The sequence below is a fragment of the Acartia tonsa genome, chromosome 14 (genome assembly GCF_053477335.1).
Source record: "Acartia tonsa isolate MP-2025a chromosome 14, ASM5347733v1, whole genome shotgun sequence".
NCBI lineage: Eukaryota > Metazoa > Arthropoda > Copepoda > Calanoida > Acartiidae > Acartia > Acartia tonsa.
This window is the reverse complement of record NC_137273.1, coordinates 24503964-24524057: the sequence shown is the minus strand read 5'-3', so window position 1 is coordinate 24524057 and position 20094 is coordinate 24503964. Positions and strand designations below refer to the sequence as shown.

The 20094-nt window shown below is 30.8% G+C and overlaps 1 protein-coding gene across 4 annotated transcripts; it reads left to right on the top strand.

Moving 5' to 3' along the window:
• Nucleotides 1-1322: 1322 nt before the first annotated feature.
• SH3PX1 (sorting nexin 33-like protein SH3PX1) lies at nt 1323-19032 on the top strand. 4 transcript variants are annotated; one of them, XM_080148213.1, is made up of 24 exons: nt 1323-1440; nt 1755-1822; nt 2218-2314; nt 2680-2775; nt 3136-3180; nt 3994-4131; nt 5722-5790; nt 7293-7337; nt 8075-8141; nt 8391-8533; nt 9053-9143; nt 9540-9577; nt 9753-9867; nt 11766-11796; nt 13370-13433; nt 14086-14164; nt 14465-14525; nt 15053-15122; nt 15647-15733; nt 16453-16559; nt 17168-17252; nt 17561-17669; nt 18361-18449; nt 18932-19032. In XM_080148213.1, the coding sequence occupies exons 1-24, from the start codon at nt 1369-1371 to the stop codon at nt 18977-18979; spliced, it is 1914 nt and encodes a 637-aa protein (XP_080004339.1). In that variant the 5' UTR covers nt 1323-1368; the 3' UTR covers nt 18980-19032. The 4 variants fall into 4 exon arrangements, with proteins under 4 accessions (XP_080004339.1, XP_080004341.1, XP_080004340.1 ...); XM_080148215.1 differs by lacking the exon at nt 3994-4131; XM_080148214.1 differs by lacking the exon at nt 7293-7337.
• Nucleotides 19033-20094: the final 1062 nt, after the last annotated feature.

Below are 20094 nucleotides of genomic sequence, written 5' to 3'. Positions count from 1 at the left end.
TTGCGCTATTTTCATATATTCCAAAGGTAGTACCCCTAGCATCTAAGGCCTCTGTTTTCCAAGACTGTTTTCCATTCCTAGACTTAAAAATTACAATAAAATAGTCTATAACCGTTCTTGGGACCTATGTCAAGTTTTAGAGTCTTTCTCAATTGGAGAAATTAATCGGTTCAGGATTCATCGAAATATTAAGCTTTAAGAATTAAACCTTACTACTTTATACAATAGAATTAAAAAATTTAAATACTTTTTAAATTTTAAAAATACAATAAAAATCACATGATGTTCCTACTAAAAGTTGCAGCTACTAAAATGCCGCGTAAGATGACTTGAATCATTGTAAGGGTTATCAAGTTGTATATCAACAATTCGATTTTAATAATTAATGAAAATGCAATTTATTTAGTATCAAAAAGCTCAGCTATTACATAGAAAATGAATTATATCTTAAAGGTGTTTTACAAAATATATAATGTTAAAAGTTTACATTTCTAATTTAGAAATTTGATAAAATTAAAGGAAATATAAAACTAGCAATACTTTTAAAATTTTATTTGAGATCCCTAATGTTGACAAATAGTTTGGAATTTTATTCTGCTACGAAATTTCTGCATAATGCATTTATTAATTTAAAACACCCTCCCACTTTTGAATTAGTTGTGTTTTTAAATTATTTAAAGTATAAAGGCTTTTTTGTTTGTTTTTATAAGGTACAATAAAAATCAATACCCCTTGTATTTAAAAATATTCAAGTTTTACATAAAAATTAAATTTCTCTATGATTATTAATTACGCCTTAAGCAGGAAAACAAGCGCGCTAGTTAATACCAGTTTATTTTTATTTTTTTCTGTTAAACCATCCATAAAATGGTTATTAATTTTAAAAATCACATTTACATAGATTATATTTTTGTTTTTGTGCTATTAGGTCTGAACCAAAGTGCCCCTGTTAGAAAAGAACAAACAAAGTATGAATCATGCTGATTGTAAAACTAGGATATATTACGAATCCTATTAAGTAGGTGATTGGAAACATAAAGTAAACAATATCTACATTTCTACCTAGCATATCTAAATATTAATATTTAGAAATGCTAGGTAGATAATTAAAGCATCAATTTCTTGATGTATTAGAAATTTTGATTTAAAAAACTATAGTTTAACTTTTTAACAATCAAAATGGATCATTAAAGACGTACTAAAATACAGAAAAAAATCTAACTTAAGAACAAATTGAGATTGGATAATGATTTACTCTACAGAATAGATTATAGGACAAACTAAAACATTTTAATTAAAGCAAATCTTCTTATTTCAGAAAAAAGAAAACATAACATATATAAAGTGAACAACAAATTTTTTTTTAAAATGGCGATGCGAACTGCCAAAGTGCTGTATGACTTTTCGGCGGAACCCAACACAGGCGAAATCACAATCAGGAATGTTCATTTAGAAAAATTTATCAATAAACGAGTTCTTCTATATGTTGTCGTAGGTTGTTGTTTTTCGTCGTTTGTCTTGGATGCATAGTAATACTTATTGATTTTTTATCTGAACTAGCTTTGCATCCAGATTTTTTGATGGACGATTGGGGGAAGGAAAAATTATTTTATTAGTTATTTCTCTTGGGAGGTATCCTTCTGTATAAGAAACTGCACTGTTAAGGAAAGCTATATAGGTTCAGCGGTTAGCAAGATCCTTTGGTACACACAGATCCTATTACATTTATATTCTGAATGAACATGATCATTAGGGAGGGAGAGTTGGTGACTATAACAAGAACAGACATCGGCGAAGGATGGTGGGAGGGAACAAGCTGCAGGTCAGATAGATATCAGGACATACAATCAGTAAGAATAGATAGTTAGAAATTCACTTGTTATGACAGATAGAATTTCACTACCTAGATATTAATTGAATATAGAAAGACCAACCATAAGAATATTTAGATAGACTTTGATTAGGCTACGTAGCAAAATTCCCTTTTAAGATTGCAAGACTTTAATTAAGATAGAAGTACATCCTCTGATTTAGATAGGCAAATAAATGGCCAATCATCTATCTAATGAGATTTTTAGCAATACATAAGGACATGGTTTATCATGGATTTAAATACACCTTCTACGTTAGAGAACTGGACATCCACTTTCAAATAAGGAAGGTTAAAGTAATGGAAGGAAAAAATTCTAAAATAGTTTCTTATTAATCTATTTTCAGGGGAGACACAGGTTTGTTTCCAGAAGCATATGTAGAAGAAATATTCGAGGACTCGGCTCCACCTCCAATGGCTCCGCCCCCTCTACCTCAAGTTCAGGTAGGCTTCAAAATATTTTAAATGACTGATTTTCTTCAAGGTAAATCCATTGGTCATTAGGGATACAGTGATAGGACAATGGGCGAAAAATTTATCCCTCCCCCTGTTACGATAAACCAAATTGCCCCGGCCTTTTAAAAATATCGGAGGATATGTTAAAATTATATTACCTTGTCCTATGAAATCATGATTCAACAAACAATAACATACTTTAAATGAAATAGAAAATTTTTACTGCAATGAAATGTTGGTGTTTAGATAACTAAAATACGACCTAGTCTTGTACCTGACCTCTAGAGGATAGATAATATAATATGTGTAAATATTTTGATTTCAATGATTTAATTTTCTCCACCTTCTTTCAGGATTATAATGCGCCAGCCCCAGGGCAGAATTCGTTTGGAGTCAGCAGTCCCATAGATGATTGGGCAGCGGACCCTTGGAGTGCACCTCCACAACAGGTTGATAGATAGATAGACAGATAGTAAGTAGATGAATAAGGATAGATAGGTTTTCATCCACAACATAAATTGATACTTGACATTACAATAAACAGATTCTTGGACGGGACCTAAAGATAAAACTGAGCAGTAGATACATTCCCTGAAAAGCTATTCCTACTCAGTTCCGTGGTTAGCTAGATTTTAAGCTCCAAAACAGGCGGACAGAGATCTTATTTCTTTGTATTATAGACAGATAATTGCATACTCATAGGTTAACAGACATTTTTTTTTCAATGGGAAACACTTACTACCTAGGTATTTCATAATTTTTTGTTATACCTGTATGAGACCTTGTTTTAATAAAATGTTTTTTTTCAGCCTGCACAGCCAGCTAAAGCCCAGCAGCAACATGACTGGAATGATGTAAGTAAAATAAATCATACTTTTTGTTCAAAACAAGAACGGTTAGATTAGTCAAACGCCTAAAAAATCCTGTCTTAGACATGTTGTCAATTGTATTTAATTTTAACAGGAACATTTATTTGTATTAGTAGTGCTGCATTAACAATCTAAACATTATTGAAAAAGAACAAAAATCAAAGGTGTAATAAATCAATATAAGAGATTTTAATAAGTTTTTTTTTGAGGCTAGGAATTGGTAAAAAGTCGAAAGCTATTGTTCGATAATTTACTTTGACAGACAGTCTTAGGGACATATTATTTTTATCGAGTAGCTGCGCATTATCAAATAAAATTGTAAAACTATGATATCAAGACAAAAGAAAATCTTTTTATAACTTAAACGAATGTGTTGGCTGAAACATTTTGAATTGGCTTTTTCTTTCATCACGGCGTTTGGGATTTAAAATGTGCACAATTTTATGACATCTCTTCAACTTATTTTTGTAAAAGAAATGGTTTAATTCACTATTCGCATGTCTAAATGAAAAATCTAAGACAATGAATTGGTCGGAGGGATTTTAGACTTTGCTTAATCACTTGTTTTTCAAATTAAGAAAAATACATCAAAGTACATTATTTCAGATAATTTGAATTTTTAATAAAAACTTAGTAATCACGCAAAGTCTATAAATCACTCTCTTAATAAATACCAACTAGGTATTTAGTATTGGTGAAGGAAATTGTTAGGTACTAAATAAGTTTCAAATATAACCATCTCTATTTCTAGAAAATTAGCCTTTAAAATTCTATCTATCTTAAATTTTGTTGGTAAAGGTGAAAACTGGAAACCTTCTTGGTGACATACCCCCCTTCACTAACGGTTCCCTCCTCTCCCCGGGGGGAGGTGGTGGTGGAGGGGGAAGGCCAGGGTCACGAGGAGGGGGACATTTATCTCCTGGGAACGCCGTCGGGGCAAGTACATTATCCATCCATGCATGCTAAGCAATTTTTTGAGATATTGAATTTCTTAAAAACATTTAATAGAACATTATTTTCATGGAAACAAACCGGTTATAAATTGTTTCTTTAAAAGTTTTATACGAAATGTCCATAGAAACTAAAAGGAAAATAGCAGACTTTAAGTTTTTCTATGCGTATCCGCGGACAACTATATAATACAATAGAAAAATATACAATTCTGTTCTATTATTTGTTTTAAGAAAAAAAGTCTCTGTCCTTTGCTCTTTAACCAATAAAATTGTGTTGTCTTTATGCATACATAGTGGTGTATATTTTTCATTTTGTAGTTAATTTCTTTTGAGAAATATACACCCTTTTTAAACAAAATGACTTAAAAGACTGTCATTTTAGCATTAATAAATCAACAAACTAACATTCAGCACGACACACTGTTTTTGTTCCAGTTAATTTATCATGTTTGAAATAGATAAGTTTCGACTCATTTTAGATTTTAAAAAACTATAGGTACCTATTGAAAATTTTAAAGAAGTCTGTTTATGATAGACAATAGACACGAAAGAGTATTGTTATTTAAGCTATAATAATATCTTATAATACATGTAAATACACTTTAGTTCTAAACTCTTTCATGAATAGACTTATTTCTATTATCTTGATATTTGTAAATACACAAATTTTGTTGATTTTTTACGAAGAAAAATGAAGCTGTTATCAGAACAAAATTTTATTTAATTTCTTACAGATTGTCATATGCCAAAAAAGGTATTTTTAAAGGCATTTTATTGCATAATAAATTGCTTTAATTTTGACTTTTCGAAAAGACGTGTAGTTTTATGTTTCCTTTAACTTTTTCTTATAGAATAACACAGTGATTAGTCAGCATAAATTAAAATACCAAGTTTTGTTATAGTAGCAAAGTTAACATTTTTTATTAATTCATGAAATTTTTTCTAAGTATGTGCATTGAAAAAGGCGCAAAGCACAAAAATCAGAATTGAAACTGTGGAATAATGTTTTTTTATATTTGTATATTTTACTGCAGATTTATATTAATATGCTTTTGACCCCCTTTACATGTCCATTTCAACTAAATGTGAATGTTTTCTGCGCTATTTATGAACAGCATTGTCCTTGATTGTTATTTAGTTTCATCCATTTTGCCCTAAAACAAGTACCCTCTACTCTTTATCATTGTTTACGATTTCTAGTTCTTATCATAATATTTTTGTACCTTTAATAGCAACCTAATTAATTTTAAAATTCACCTTTTGTACATGTATATTTTTTTAGCTTTTTTTGAATTTTAAAGCTTTTAATTACCCTGTTTGTGTTTTTAAAAATTAGAGCCATTTAAAACTGTTTTTATATATATAATGCTCTTTTTCTATTGTTTTTTGGCACATTTAAAATCTTAAATTGATTATTTAAAAAAAAGCTTTCATACAAAAAATATAAATTTCAAATAAGTGAAATGAATTACTGTTCTTTTTAGTAACTTAAAACGCTGTGCTTTTTCTGTACATAATGTCCTTTTTTTTTTTTGAAAATCTGTCATATGTTATAAATGTTTGAATTGTTTAGGACGATTTTGACAGCGATTTTGATGATGATAGCGCAAGCCAAACTGGCAACAATCAACAACACAATCAGGTGGGTAAAAAAATTTATTCGAAACAGGGCTCAGACAAAAAAGTATCAGGATATTATAAAGTCAGTTTGTACCGAAGGATCTTGCTATCCGCTAAACTGATTTGCCCTTCACCCCACCAAATTTTTTTGGGGGTCGACTTCCCCCATCCCCCCTCCTCCCCCATGAACAATTTATTGGTTCCCCAATTATTGAATGTAATATTATATTGATCTTGATGGCCATTTAATGTTGAGGGTGGAGATTGGTGGTGAATATCAATAAAGAATAAGTATAACGTTCTTTTATTCCCAAATAAAATGGAGAAAAAATTTAATGTCATTTTTCTTTCCAATTGGGGGGGGGGGGTTCTTTTTTATGATGTTTCTAAAGGACTGTGACTTTGACTTATTGACGATAATATTAGAACCTGTAGCGTAGATTCACCACTAAAATAAAAATTTACTGAATTTTTTCTCTTCTGCACTGTGTGATAGTTTTTTTTGCATGTTTTAAACTTTTGGCAGTTTTTCATTTGTAATCTTTTTTTAACAAGGATTACTCAATCCATAAACGCGAAGCTTAATAAATCAGGAAAAACGATTTTTATTTGCTCTTTGTATATTTAAGGAACATGATATTATTTCAATTATGAACAAAAAAAATATGTAAATTTGACTTTAAATTGCTAAATACTTTAATGTCATTTGATATGGGCATACCACCGTTATAAACTCGATTATACAGATGCTTTGCTTACAGAATGCCTAACGCTATTCGTCACGACCGGTCAGACTGACACAAATTGTAGAAAAGCTTCGCTGGGAATAAAATGTCAATGATTGTCAAAATTCCGTTAAACCCTCTTTTAACTCTGACAATTTTAATATGTAAAATAAAATATTGAAAAGTTATGATTTAAATGCAATGATTTTAAACGAAAGGTGCTATTCACGAACAAGAGTAAGTGATTCTAAGCACCTTCCAGCAGTGATTCTAAATGTTTTTTTGGTGAATATATTAGGGTTATGTTTATTATCAACTATAAAAATCAAGTTTCACATTTTTTTTTGACGAAATATCATCAAATATTTTGTTGAGTTCTAAAGTTCAATACAATAATAAAACTGTTTACAATATTACAAGTTACCATCCCTTTTTCTAAATTAACATTTTTCATCAAATAAGTTTACTTTTGTGTCAGCAGTTTGAACTCAATAAAACATTTAATGATATTTAGTCACAAAATGTCTAACATTTCAAAGTTTTAATCATATAAAACCATGGTGAAACAAAATCTTTTAAATCGATATGACGATATTAAATATAACCCTAATATATTCACAAAAAAAAACATTTAGAATCACTGCTGGAAGGTGCTTAGAATCACTTGCTCTTGTTCGTGAATAGTCCCCTTTGGTTTTTTTCAATTTTTACCATGTAGTTTTCAATATTTTAATCTTCATTTACTATCTATATTGCACTGTAATCAATTTAATTTCCTGACTATTTTATTCCACTTCAGAGTAAATATCCAGATTTATCTCAATTCACTGAGAGCCTTAACCAGGTATTAACTTATTTTAAAAAGATATAGAAAGTTTAGATGATCAATCCTGTATTTGGACCAATAGGAATGCAGTGTAGGAACCATCTGACAATATTGCTGGTTTTAAAGTGAACATATTTGGGTTTCATTCATATTATATAATAAGTCAGTCAGAAAAAGTCTAAATCTTAGGAAGTTAGGATATATCTTTGCTAGGGAATATTCTTTGTCCAAAAATGTTGCTAGTTTTATGGAATTAAATCATATGTGGCTAAATACAAACTTCAAGTTGGACGGATTTTTGTGTCTGATTGACCATCTCGGGTTATAAATCTATTGCATATTTGTAACAAAATTTGTCTGTTATTGTCATTAATAAGCTAAGATGTCTGTCTCTAACTTAAGATCTCGATAACCTCTAGAAAAGTAGCTTTAAATAGGTCAGAGGAGGTCTTATCTATGTATTTAACACCTATAGGCAGTATGCATGATTTTTACAACTATAAGCACTATAATTCTTCTTTCACTATCCTTTAATTCTTGTATGATTGTATTTACATTAGAATTTTATCATGAGTAAATTTTGAAGAGTTTTGACTTTTTGAAATACTTTTTTTTGCCTTGATACAAAAATTAATAATTTTCAATAATATTTACGATTTTATAAAAGAAGTTAAAACTCTTCAATATATAATTTTCCCTTACCAAAGAAAAGGCTATTGTCATAAAAACCGGTTTATTTTTGTTTCTGTCTCCAGAATGCACTGGCAGTACCACACGGCAATACCAACCTATCTGGAAGTACTGGAGATGTTAGCAGTTTAGGTAAGATTTATCCCCGCGTGGTCTGGCTAACCTGCAAGAATAAAAATAGAGGTTAGGCCTCTAGTCAATGAGCAAAAAGGGAGACTGAAGAGTTTACAAGATCCCAACAGCTAAAGTACCCCTAAGGAAAAGGGTCCTGCAGTGGCTACAAATAAGCTTATAAAATTATTGAAAATTAAGGAGGGGCGCAGAGGGTCAGTAATCTATTTATATTTGTATGAGTGATAGAACCCATTTTTCCATTATCAGGACGAGAAGGAGGAAAGAAGATGTCAGCCACGAGTAAAACCAGTTTTAACCGGTTCAGCCCCTTTGTTAAATCTGGTGCTGAAAACTACATCCTTGGGAAGATCCATGTGCCCGTGCCACCAGCAGAAATTGTCTCCATAGTTGTAAGTATACATTTTTTACATTGTTACAAGCAGCGTCCCTAAAGGCCTCTAGGGGCACTTTATGGAAGGTGAGGTATAAGTCGACACTCTATTTTCAATTTTAATTTTTGAAAATTGTTTTCAATATTTTTTGGTGATTTCTCTTGGGAGTTGAAGGTACTCTCCCCAATATAGTTATAATCCTTCCTTAGTTCCATGAGACGCTTTACTGGAAAGGTCATCCATATCGGTCCAGTGGTTAAATTGGTACTAAGTTGGTTTAATCAAGATTAAGTATCAAGGTTAGAAGAAGTTTAGGTAGATACAGGATTATTGGTTTTAGCTATACATATAATAATTAGGTATATTTACATTTGAGATTATATTATTTTTCTATTAGTTCTGAGCAACCTTTATATGAAGTTAAATATATATTATTCAATCATCAAAATTTTTGTACTTCATTCCAAGTCTGGCCCATTATACAAGAAGCTTTGCCTTATTATTTTTATATGACTAATAAATCATCCTTTTTTTTAGGAAATTGGAGATAGAAAGTTTAATTGGGAGTCTGTGACGCCCCCTTATTCTTGTACCATTGCATCACCCAAAAAAGACACAAAATTTAAAGGTACCCAATCTTTTATTATGTTGGTGTTGTTACATAATGTAACTAGGTTTATTCATTACGTACGTACGACCGAATATTGGACACATATTGATGGTTTAAAATACAATCTTTTCACTAAACGACAGGAAGGTAGGGACATTTGGCTATTTATTACACTAGTCCCCAAAAATTAAAATTTATTCTTATTCGTTGGATTAACAACTTTGGAGATGATTTTAGTTGAATTTTATTGGTTGGTTCATGAAGTTGAATGTCCAAACGATTTAATCACTAATTGTAATCTACAGAAGGGGTAATTTTGTGTATCATTATTGGAAATGTACATCAATTATTTATCGGCCATTGTTTTATTTTCCCCCTTTGTCATAATATACTTATAAAATCTTTTTTATTTAGGTCTTAAAAGTTTTATTGCATATCAACTAACTCCCAGTGTAAGTATTTTTTTTCAATTTAATTAAAGAAAATTCACAATGTTTCCTTTACAGTGCATTAATATCTTAATATATCATTGGTACATCGTATTCGAATGGCTACGATTACAAATTTCTTACCGATATTTTGTGATTGGTACAAAAAATGGCGGCAAATAAACTTTTCTATTTTTAGTTTAATAATATCCAAGTATCTCGCCGCTACAAGCATTTTGATTGGCTACACGAACGGTTGACCGCCAAATACACCTACATTGCCATTCCACCACTTCCTGATAAACAAATTCAAGGTAAAATTATTTGAAGATTGGCAATTTCTCTTTTATAAAGTGCACCAACTTTTGACCCAACCTTTTGACCTAAAAGATTTTGGGATAATATACATTGTATATTATACAATATGAGATGCAACAATATGATTAGGATAGAATAAGTTCTGGAAAATCTCGACAAAAAAAGATTGACATAAATGGAAAAGGGGTTTGGGAGGGTATAGATCACTAGCCATTACCAAGCTTATATAAAGATAAAAATGTCAGTTTGTACATTTTTAACAGTGTTTTTTTCTTTTGCACATTGATTAACTTTTTAAATGAAACCCATGTTTTATACTTTAAAAATTTTTATTAACATGACTTTTTATCTTTTATGAATAAAGGAGGTAAGTAGGGTGTTAGGTTATTAAAGCTAGTTAGTTCAATAAAGTAATTGTATTGAATAAAAATCTACAAAAGAATAAAAAATTTACAGTAAATTCATAGTATTAGAGGAGCGTATTAAAGATTAGAATTGTTTTTGAAAAAAGATATTGTACGGAAATACTTTATAAAACTGACTAGCTAACAATATCATAAAAATTAATAATTTTAGATTAGATTATTTTTTTTACAAAAATGCATGTTTTTTTAGCTAGTATTTTTGTCAAGTATTTCCAATTAGTTATTAATTTAGGGTGAAGGAAATTGCCTCTAAAGAAAAACTAATTTGCCTCCAGATTTTTCATATTGACTGACACAAAAATTAGAAGCAAATTAGATTTTCTTGAGATGTATATTCCTGTAATAGACAAAATAGTATTACTTTGTTTTTATTCACAGAATCAATAAATTCTATACATCATCTACTAGTAAAATATAATGGCGCATGTAATTTTCTGAATATAAAAGTATGGTGTTTAAAAACAAGTATGACAACTTCCATTAAAGCGAAGTTAAAAAAATCAGAATGTCAAACAAACAAACATTTATAATCACTAAGTAATAACGTATTTAATATTTATCACTTTTTAGAATCTTAAATAACATGATTCTCATTATGGACGTACTTACATTTTACAACTTGTTTATATATTCTTTATTTATAAATTGTGCCTAATAGTGCTAGGAATCAATTTTCAAAAAGTCAAGTAGATTGGATAATTCTATAATGAAAAGCCGAAAACTAATCACGCTTAAAATGGACGCTAGGACTAATTGGTAATGATTATAGAGTTGCTACGCTGACAAATCATACCTAATCATCGTGTTAAGTTTAAAATTGATAGGAAAAATCTAAAATGTCTAAATTACTACAAAAGCTACGGACGGACGGACCAACTTGAAATGAGAAAAGCTTTGCTATCAATTTTAGATATTTTTAAAATTTTACTTGATTATTTTTGTCTAGTGGTTTAATTTTTTGAATATGATATTTATTTTTTCCCTCACAAATGTAATGTGACAAATTTAATTAATAAATTATTTATTAATTTGATTATATAATAGATTGCTAAAAAGTTAGCATATACACAAATTACACATACATATAGATAAAATAGACTAAAATAAAAAGTTGATAAGATATATTTAATGCATCGTATTAAAGACAGCATTTCGCGGAATGTAAAATGAATAATTCCAGTCTTTTTGGACCCGATGGGCTGAAGCCCCGGGCCAACAAAAATTATTATTCGTGGAAAATTGTCTATATTACGATACGGTATATGATTTTTCAGTAAGGCTCAGAACTGTTTATAATCCAGTGGTTATTAATCGGTTTCTAAGTTTAATCAAATGTATGATTCGATGAAGTATAATTGAATGAAATTAAAAATATCTTAAAAGATATACTTTAGATTAAAAATTCTTTCTAAATATTCAGTCCCTATTTCATCTTCTGATTTAAAATGACAATATTATTATGCTTATAGGTAGATACGAAGAGGAATTTATCGAACATAGGTAAAGTTTTTTTTAAATAACCTTTTTCACCAATAAAAGGAGGATGTGCATAAGGCCCATTTGGGCAGGGGGGGGGGGGGTTTACTCGAGAACCCTTAGAGCTAGAGGGAGCTAAGCTTCTATGGGGCCAAAGTTACTTTTAAAATTATCGTCGACCCCCTATCCCCCCTTAAAATTTTTTTTTTTTTGGGGGGGGGGTAAATTTTTTTTTATTGCATTTCTCGCCGAATTAGGCAATTTGGAATCATTTGAGACCATGTTATTTTTTTCAAAAATTTTTCCCCTTACAAGCAACCCTGCCGTCCGCCGCTCCCGCCGTCCGCCGCCGTTTTCCGTTTTGAAAAAAATAACATGGTCTCAAATGATTCCAAATTGCCCAATTCGGCAAGAAATGCAATAAAAAAAAAAATTTTTGGTGGCTGTGGCGGACGGCGGGAGCGGCGGTCCCGCCGCCGTTTTTTTTTAAGATACCAAAACTTGGGGTAATTAGTGACACAATCAAAAAGATTTCATCCAATTATCTCTAAAACTATGAGAGTAGCATACTGTATTTAAGATATACCTTCATAAACGAGAATTTGAAAAAAATGACTAAGTCCCCCCCGCAGGGTTGCTTGTTAGGGGAAAAATATTTGAAAAAATAACATGGTCTCAAATGATTCCAAATTGCCTAATTCGGCGAGAAATGCAATAAAATTTTTTTTTTGGTGGTGGCGGAAAACGGCGGCGGACGTCGGGAGCGGCGGTCCCGCCGCCGTTTTTTTTTTAAAGATACCAAAACTTGGGGTAATTAGTGACACAATCAAAAAGATTTCATCCAATTTTCTCTAAAACTAAGAGAGTAGCATACTGTATTTAAGATATACCTTCATAAACGAGAATTTGAAAAAAAATGACTAAGTCCCCGCAGGGTTGCTTGTAAGGCGAAAAATTTTTGAAAAAAATAACATGGTCTCAAATGATTCCAAATTGCCTAATTCGGCGAGAAATGCAATATAAAAAAAATTACCCCCCCCCCCAAAAAAAAAAAAAATTTTAAGGGGGGGTAGGGGGTCGACGATAATTTTAAAAGTAACTTTGGCCCCATAGAAGCTTAAATAAAAAATTAGCTCCCTCTAGCTCTAAGGGTTCTCGAGTAAACCCCCCCCCCCCCTGCCCAAATGGGCCTTATGCACATCCTCCTTTAACGCTTTCTCGTCGTTTGTATGGTCTCTTAAAAAGTTTGTCAGTTTTTTTCTTGGCTAAAAACAGTAGAAAAATAGATTCCATCTGTTCTATTCAGTAATTGGATGTTTATCTGCAAAAGTAGTAGGTTTTATGTATATATGTGTCTGTATGTCATTGTATATATCAAATTATGCCTAAGATTTTTACCTTTTTTCAATAAATAAAAAGAAAATAATTTTGGGGGGCTTTATAGAAGAACCGGAATTCTATTCTATTTTGGATTTAAGATTGAATTAGACTTTTTTTGCTCTTTTCTTAACACTTTGAACGGAGAGCCCTTATGTGCTAGGGGTGCAGCCGCTTGTGATCATAAAAAAATATAAATATAATATATTTTTCTTTCTAGAATGAACCAACTGCAAAGTTTCGTTGACAGAATGTGTCGACATCCAGTTCTTTCTCAGTCAGAGGTAAACCTCAGGAATTTAGGGATAGGTCAATACATCCAGTTCTTTCTCAGTCAAAGGTAAACCTCAGGAATTTAGGGATAGGTCAATACATCTAGTTTTTTCTCAGTCAGAAGTAAACCTCAGGAATTTAGGGATAGGTCAATACATCTAGTTCTTTCTCATTCAAAGGTAAACCTCAGGAATTTAGGGATAGGTCAATACATCTAGTTTTTTCTCAGTCAGAAGTAAACCTCAGGAATTTAGGGATAGGTCAATACATCCAGTTCTTTCTCAGTCAGAGGTAAACCTCAGGGAGAGAGGGATAGGTCAATATTTCTCAGTCAGAGGTAAACATCAGGTCAATACATCCAGTTCTTTCTCAGTCAGAGGTAAACCTCAGAGATTTAGGGATAGGTCAATAGTTCTCTTTCAGTCAGAGGTAAACCTCAGGGAGAGAGGGATAGGTCAATAACATCTTAATTTTTCCCACACAATATGTAAACAGTACAAAGTTTATTATATATCATATGTCTTGTTACTTTTCTACAAGTTTGTAACCCGAAATTCAAATCGAATAAAATAAAAAATTATTATCATTGGTAATTAAGTAACACCAATTTATGGTCCATTGTTTTATCCCTAAAGCTCCTTCGCTATATAGCCTCTTATTTAGGTATGGAAGCATTTCTTAACTTGTACTGATGAAAAGAGATGGAAGTCGGGCAAAAGAAAAGCTGAAAAAGATCCTTTAGGTAAAACATTATTGTTATGTTTTTTAAACTCTTGTGTTTTTGTCCATTTTTGGTTTTGTGCTTTTTTGCCATTTTAGAAGAAGTCGACATTAAAAATTTGAAATGCGTTGTACTATTTTAAAATACTCGTTATATAAAATAACTTTCGGTAGATAAGGATCTTAAAGATCGAATAATTGGTTCGAATCTTTATCAAAACAATGTTCAGAACCGGTTCATCCAGCAGAAATGAATCCAGTTCGGAATATTCAAGTAAAAAATTCAACCGAATGATTTATTTCAAGTTGTATATTTTTTTAGTGGGAGGAGCTAATTTTCTTGCCTTAAAGCCGCCAGAGAAAGCCTTAGAACCTGAACATGTGTAAGTTTTTTTTCTTTTTAAAAATTCTGAAGATTGCGAAGTGTTTTTATAATAAGTGTCTGTACGTCAATAAATCCAAGACTGTCATGTCTGGATAGATTTGTCTGATTGTTACCTTTTAAACTTGGCATACCAGTTAATTTTGTTATTTAATCAAATCAGAGTAAAAGTTTTTAGAAAGATCACATTCACAATAGTTATTTATAACATCTTATCATAGTAAGTTTTCCACGGATAGTAAAATAAAAATAGTTATAGGATTAATGCCTTGTTTAATGGCTCCGAGGGGCAAAAGTCCCCAGCAAACGAAACAGTGTTCAATTCTATAATTTTCATTTTATCAAGTAAAATTGTCTTTAATACAATACGATACTTTAATCCAGTGGAAATTTATCGGATTCGGGGCCTTATTAATAAAACTCATCACAAATAAGTGTATTCGGAACGTGTGTTATACTTATAAATGACTTACATAACAAAACAAAAAAACTTCCCTTATCTAAAAAATCCACCAATTTATTTTTCAGGGGAACAACGACTATGATGTTTGCCAACTTTTCACAGTCCCTGGATTTTGCAGTCAAGAATTTAGCAAAGGTTTGTGTTAATATTATATGTAGTGTAAATGGATAGAGAATGCGTGGATATTGTGACAGGGTAATTTTTGTTGTCAATTCAGGTTGTTAATTTAGTCCTTAGAAAATGGTCAATACGTTCCTTCATATCCAGGGAAGGGGATGGTATTCCGGACTTTTATCTACGTATTCTATTTTCATTCTAGTGTAGCTTCTTTACAAGATTAATCTGTAATCCTGTCATTAAAAGATGTAACGTAATATGATGGTCTGATGGGTATTTTTATATAGGACTAAATTTGCTAGCATATTTTAGAAATACCCGCTTTTTTCTGAGAAAGGAGGCCATACAGATTATATAATAATTTACATGCTTCTCTCCTTAGAAGCTACCAACGGCTCAGACTAAAGGTGGGAGGTTCAGTAAATTTACCCATAAACTTTTGTATATCTTTTTTGAAAATGAGACATATAGTGTTTACTTATTCAAATAAGTAGTTATTAAAAAACTTTTAAATTCCAATTTTTTCATCTTGTTTTATTTAGGTTGCGGCTGATCAAACAAACAAGTGTCAAAACGAATATAAAAGAGATTATCAGACTATTGGCAAGGCTTTCCATCAATTAGGAGAGGTTAGAAGATTCATTTTAAATAAAAAGATGTTAACACAGATAAGCAAATGTAATTTCTTTTTTGATTATTAGGTACCTACTTAAAATATTTAAGTTTAAAACATGGAGAAAAAAATAACGATCAATTGAAGCTTTTTAACTTAGATAGGTAGTTATTTCTATTTCAATTTGACATGATAATACTTTGTTTGGGATTTTTAACTGACTTTGAATCTTTTATTTGTGCCCATTGCTTTGATTCAACAATATTACCCTGCCCTTTTTAAACCCCCTCCACCACACAAATAAAAATATAAATATGGGGGTGGGGGTAAAGAAACTTGGGCGCATTGTTCTTCGTTGTGCCCCCTCCATATTTTGAGATCCCCCCATCCAAAAAAAAAGGCAAGAATGGCAAACCATTTTCTCTTTGTTTATCTATGTATCTATTCATCCATATTCAGACAGAGAGAGAGAGAGGGGACAATGCATATGGTCTGTTTATTACACTATTACACTAAGTTTTATAATAATGTTTTCTTATTCGTTGTCTTTACAACTTTTGGAACATTTGCTGAAATTTGGTTGGTTGGTTTCTTAAGATAAGTTTTGGAACGTTTCAACAACTAATTTTAATCTAGAGAAGGGGTAATTTTGTGTGTCATCATTGTGCATTTACATCAATTTATTGTCTTATCCCTTAAGATCCCTGATCCATATAACTATTCATCTATTTCTAGGCTATGGAGTCTCAAGAATTGCAATACAGCCAAACATTAAACGAAGCAATTTTCAACACAGGCGAAGTTTACGAAGAAATATCAAAGCTTATAGATGAACAACCAAGGTATCTATTATTCTACTCTTTTTTTCGTTACCTGAAACCTCTCTATCAAATTCCTTTACAATGCTCAATAACTTTTAAATTATAAAAGGAATAGTAGCATTCGTAAAATTCCGTAAAGTTGTGAGTAAGATTCCAGTCAAATGCTCTTATTTGGTCAAACGGTTTTTGAATATGCGCTTAATTTGATTATAATATGCGTTTGTCCAACATTAAAAACAGTTAGACTTAATAAGCGCATTTGACTAGAAGCTTGCTCACAATTTTACGGAATATTGCGAAAGCTACCATTCCCTTTAACAAAATTATTGTAATGGATAGACTACACAATGAATTAAATACTGTGATTTCATAAGTTTATCTTCTTAAAATTGAAACAACTTTCTTACTCGTAATGTTCGTCTGTCTGCCATTCTGTAACGCCATTGAAAAATTTGATTTACTCGGCTAATTTTATAGATGGGCTACTAAATTTTTTCGTGAAGATTTCTATAAAACTAAGGGTAACTACTCTAAAGATCACTATGTCTCTTTGTACGTCCCTCTTTTTTTCGCTTACAAGGAAAAAGCTATTTCTTTACTATCTATTTAATATTTATCTATCTATCCAGGTTAGACTGGGAGCACTATGCTGACATGATGCACGACTACAAGGGAATGTTATCAAATTTCCCCCAAATCTTACATATTCAATCGGTGAGTCATAGGATATACTCAAATTGGCATAAACCAACCATTTTTAAGTCATTACGCCTATTATCTTATCAAAGACGTTTTCTTAAACATTTATTGTTATTATTCTAAAAGTTATTGTCTAACTTATTACTTATTTTTTTGTAATATTATAAATTTTTTTAAGTAACCATAAAACTGTTGTTGTTCAAGAAAAAAAAATTGGGAAGGGTTTGGCAATCAATTTCGTCAAAGTAACCCTTTTAATCAACTAAAACTTTTATTTTAAGTGTTATTTCTAGTTTTCATTCTTTAAAATTATTTTAATCCAGGGTTGTCAAAACAAGTACCGTGAAATTGATGCAGATGTGAAGCTTGGTCCCGCCGAAATAGCGGCGGTCAAGCATAGGACTGAAGCCGTGTCTTACGCCCTTCTGGCAGGTAAGGTGTAATAATTCGCTCTCGGGCCCCGCGAAGTCATGGGTTTGAATCTCGATCCTATCCTCGTTAACACTAGATAAACCAATTTCAGTGGAATTACTGCTGCTATTGATTAAATAAAACAAGAATAAGATTTTCTTGACCCTAAAACCGACGGATTTTATTAGCTTTCACAGTTAATGCAATTTGTTGGTTATCTGTAGTCTTTAAATGATATATGTATTTGATCATTGTCACAGAAAATTCCCGTATGAATTAATCCATTTTTCTATGTTTTTATCTATTATGAATTCTAATACAGTTCCCATTTATATACCAAGGGGACATTTAAACTTAAACCGTGAGAAAAATGGTATAAATATTGAGCTAGATACTTGAAACTTGGTACATAAGCCCAGTCCTATAGAATAGATATTACATCTAAATGAAAAAAAATTCAAATTTTTTATTCTAAGGTTAGGTAAGAAAACCCTGCGGAAATGGGATTTTTATTAGGCCTTTTTGGCCTGCTTTGGTGTAATTTGATGTAAAAACTCACTTTTAGACCAATTTGCTCACGGTTTAAGTTTAAATGTCATTACGCCTCCCCCCCCCCCCCCTTATCAATCCAGTATCTAAAATCTGTTTTTATCTACTATACTAGTCATTCAAATTTCAACTTTTTATACGTTTATCTATCTATCTATTTCAGAAATCCACACCTTCCAACAGCAGTTGGTGAAGGACATGAAGTTGGCGCACCAAAAATTCCTCAGAGAGCAAATAGATTATCATAGAAAGGTGAACCTTATACGCCTTATAAGCTAAGCTCTTCTATAAATAATTAGGGTTTGTTAGGGAGGAAGGGAATATTAGATTGTAAATTACACAGCTTTGTAAGCTTATTCGATATTTCAATTATATTTGTAACTAGACTAGAAGTGTTTAAATATTCCAAAAAAATTATATTAATCTACAAATGAGGTAATTTAGGTTATCATTACTGAGAATTTACATCATCTATTGCCTTATCCCTTAAGATCTAGCATTAGATCTGTCCCCTTAGTGTATTTTGGGAGGTTGGTCACAAAAAAACTTAATTACCCTCTAGATTTCTTCACTTCAAAGAAAAAAAAATTAATGCGTCCAATTAAATTTGAGGTTTTGTCTCTGCTGATGCGTGGATGCCGAGCCCTGTTTAAAACAACATCGAAAAACCACAAATACTTAACTATTCAACAATATCATAAAATTCTTATAATTACAAACATTTTTAATTGCAGGTTGCAGACAAGCTAGAAGAGAATTTAAGACTATATGATCAATGCTAAACAATAACATATTAGATTTTACTAATACATTACTTTCTTATGGTTCATCTTAGGTATTATGACAAATATCGTCGTTTTCTAGTTGGAAAAAAATACAATTTTGCGATCTTATGATGTTAAAATTTAATTATAAAAAGAAATAAAATTTTCGAATTTTTTGACATAATTCTTAACATGGATTACTTCAATTAGGTATAGTTTAATGTGATTTTATTGTCTTTTTAATTTTTAATTTTTGACAGTTTGGATGAATTTAGGTTATTGTGATTAAAAAATTCTTGACACAACTTTGAATTGCTGTTTTCATAATTTGCTGCTAAAAAACTTCTCAAAAGACATCAAAGTGTGGGAAAACGCGTGATTGGTTCATTTTTGCGGAAATTCAAAGTTGTGACATCTAAATAATCTTGTAGGCTAATGATAATAATGTAGAAAATGGAACGTTTTGATAATTTTTGAACGTTCCTATTAGAATGAAATATATTTATCTATAAATTTTATCTAAAATAGAATATGAATCCTTGCAAATATTTAGCTAGAAACTAGAGAGAAAATGACTACTTATATAGACAAAAAAAAATCTTTATGATTCCGTGAATTTTGGTGAATGGAATTTAGAAAACTGACCTTTATCACAAAGTTCTATTCAATATTCAAGCAAAATCTGGTCTATTTTTGGAACCACATTAATGTTTTGTGTCAGTTTTTTTTTATTCCAACATCTCCAAAAATTTAGTTACCCTCCTACTTAACAGAGCACATATATGTTTACATTTTATGTATTTAAATTTTTGTGATTAATGAACTTTATCAGTGCAACTATATAATTTAGAATCAAAATTATTCATATTTTGTTATATTATATTTAGCTTTAGTCATTGTATTAATTTATTTTATTAACAAAATTATTTGACAATAGGTCTATTAATGAGAGCCAAAAGTATTTGTTACATAGAATATATTTGTATTTAAAGGGACAAAGGGCATAAAAATTCTTAATTTTACATCACTTAAAAATGTCAAAAATAGGCTTATTAAACTTTGTCCTATTTTCTTTAATAATAAATATTGTTTCAAAATCCTATAGTCCTGATTATATTTACCCTTAAATTCTC

What these genes read in the sequence shown, in the direction of transcription:
- SH3PX1 (XM_080148213.1), top strand. Translation starts at nt 1,369, where the DNA reads ATGGCGATGCGAACTGCCAAAGTGCTGTATGACTTTTCGGCGGAACCC. An exon ending in AGCTGAAAAAGATCCTTTAG is followed by an intron (nt 14,165 to 14,464) that starts GTAAAACATTAT and finishes ATATTTTTTTAG; the next exon opens with TGGGAGGAGCTAATTTTCTT. An exon ending in GTCTTACGCCCTTCTGGCAG is followed by an intron (nt 17,670 to 18,360) that starts GTAAGGTGTAAT and finishes TATCTATTTCAG; the next exon opens with AAATCCACACCTTCCAACAG.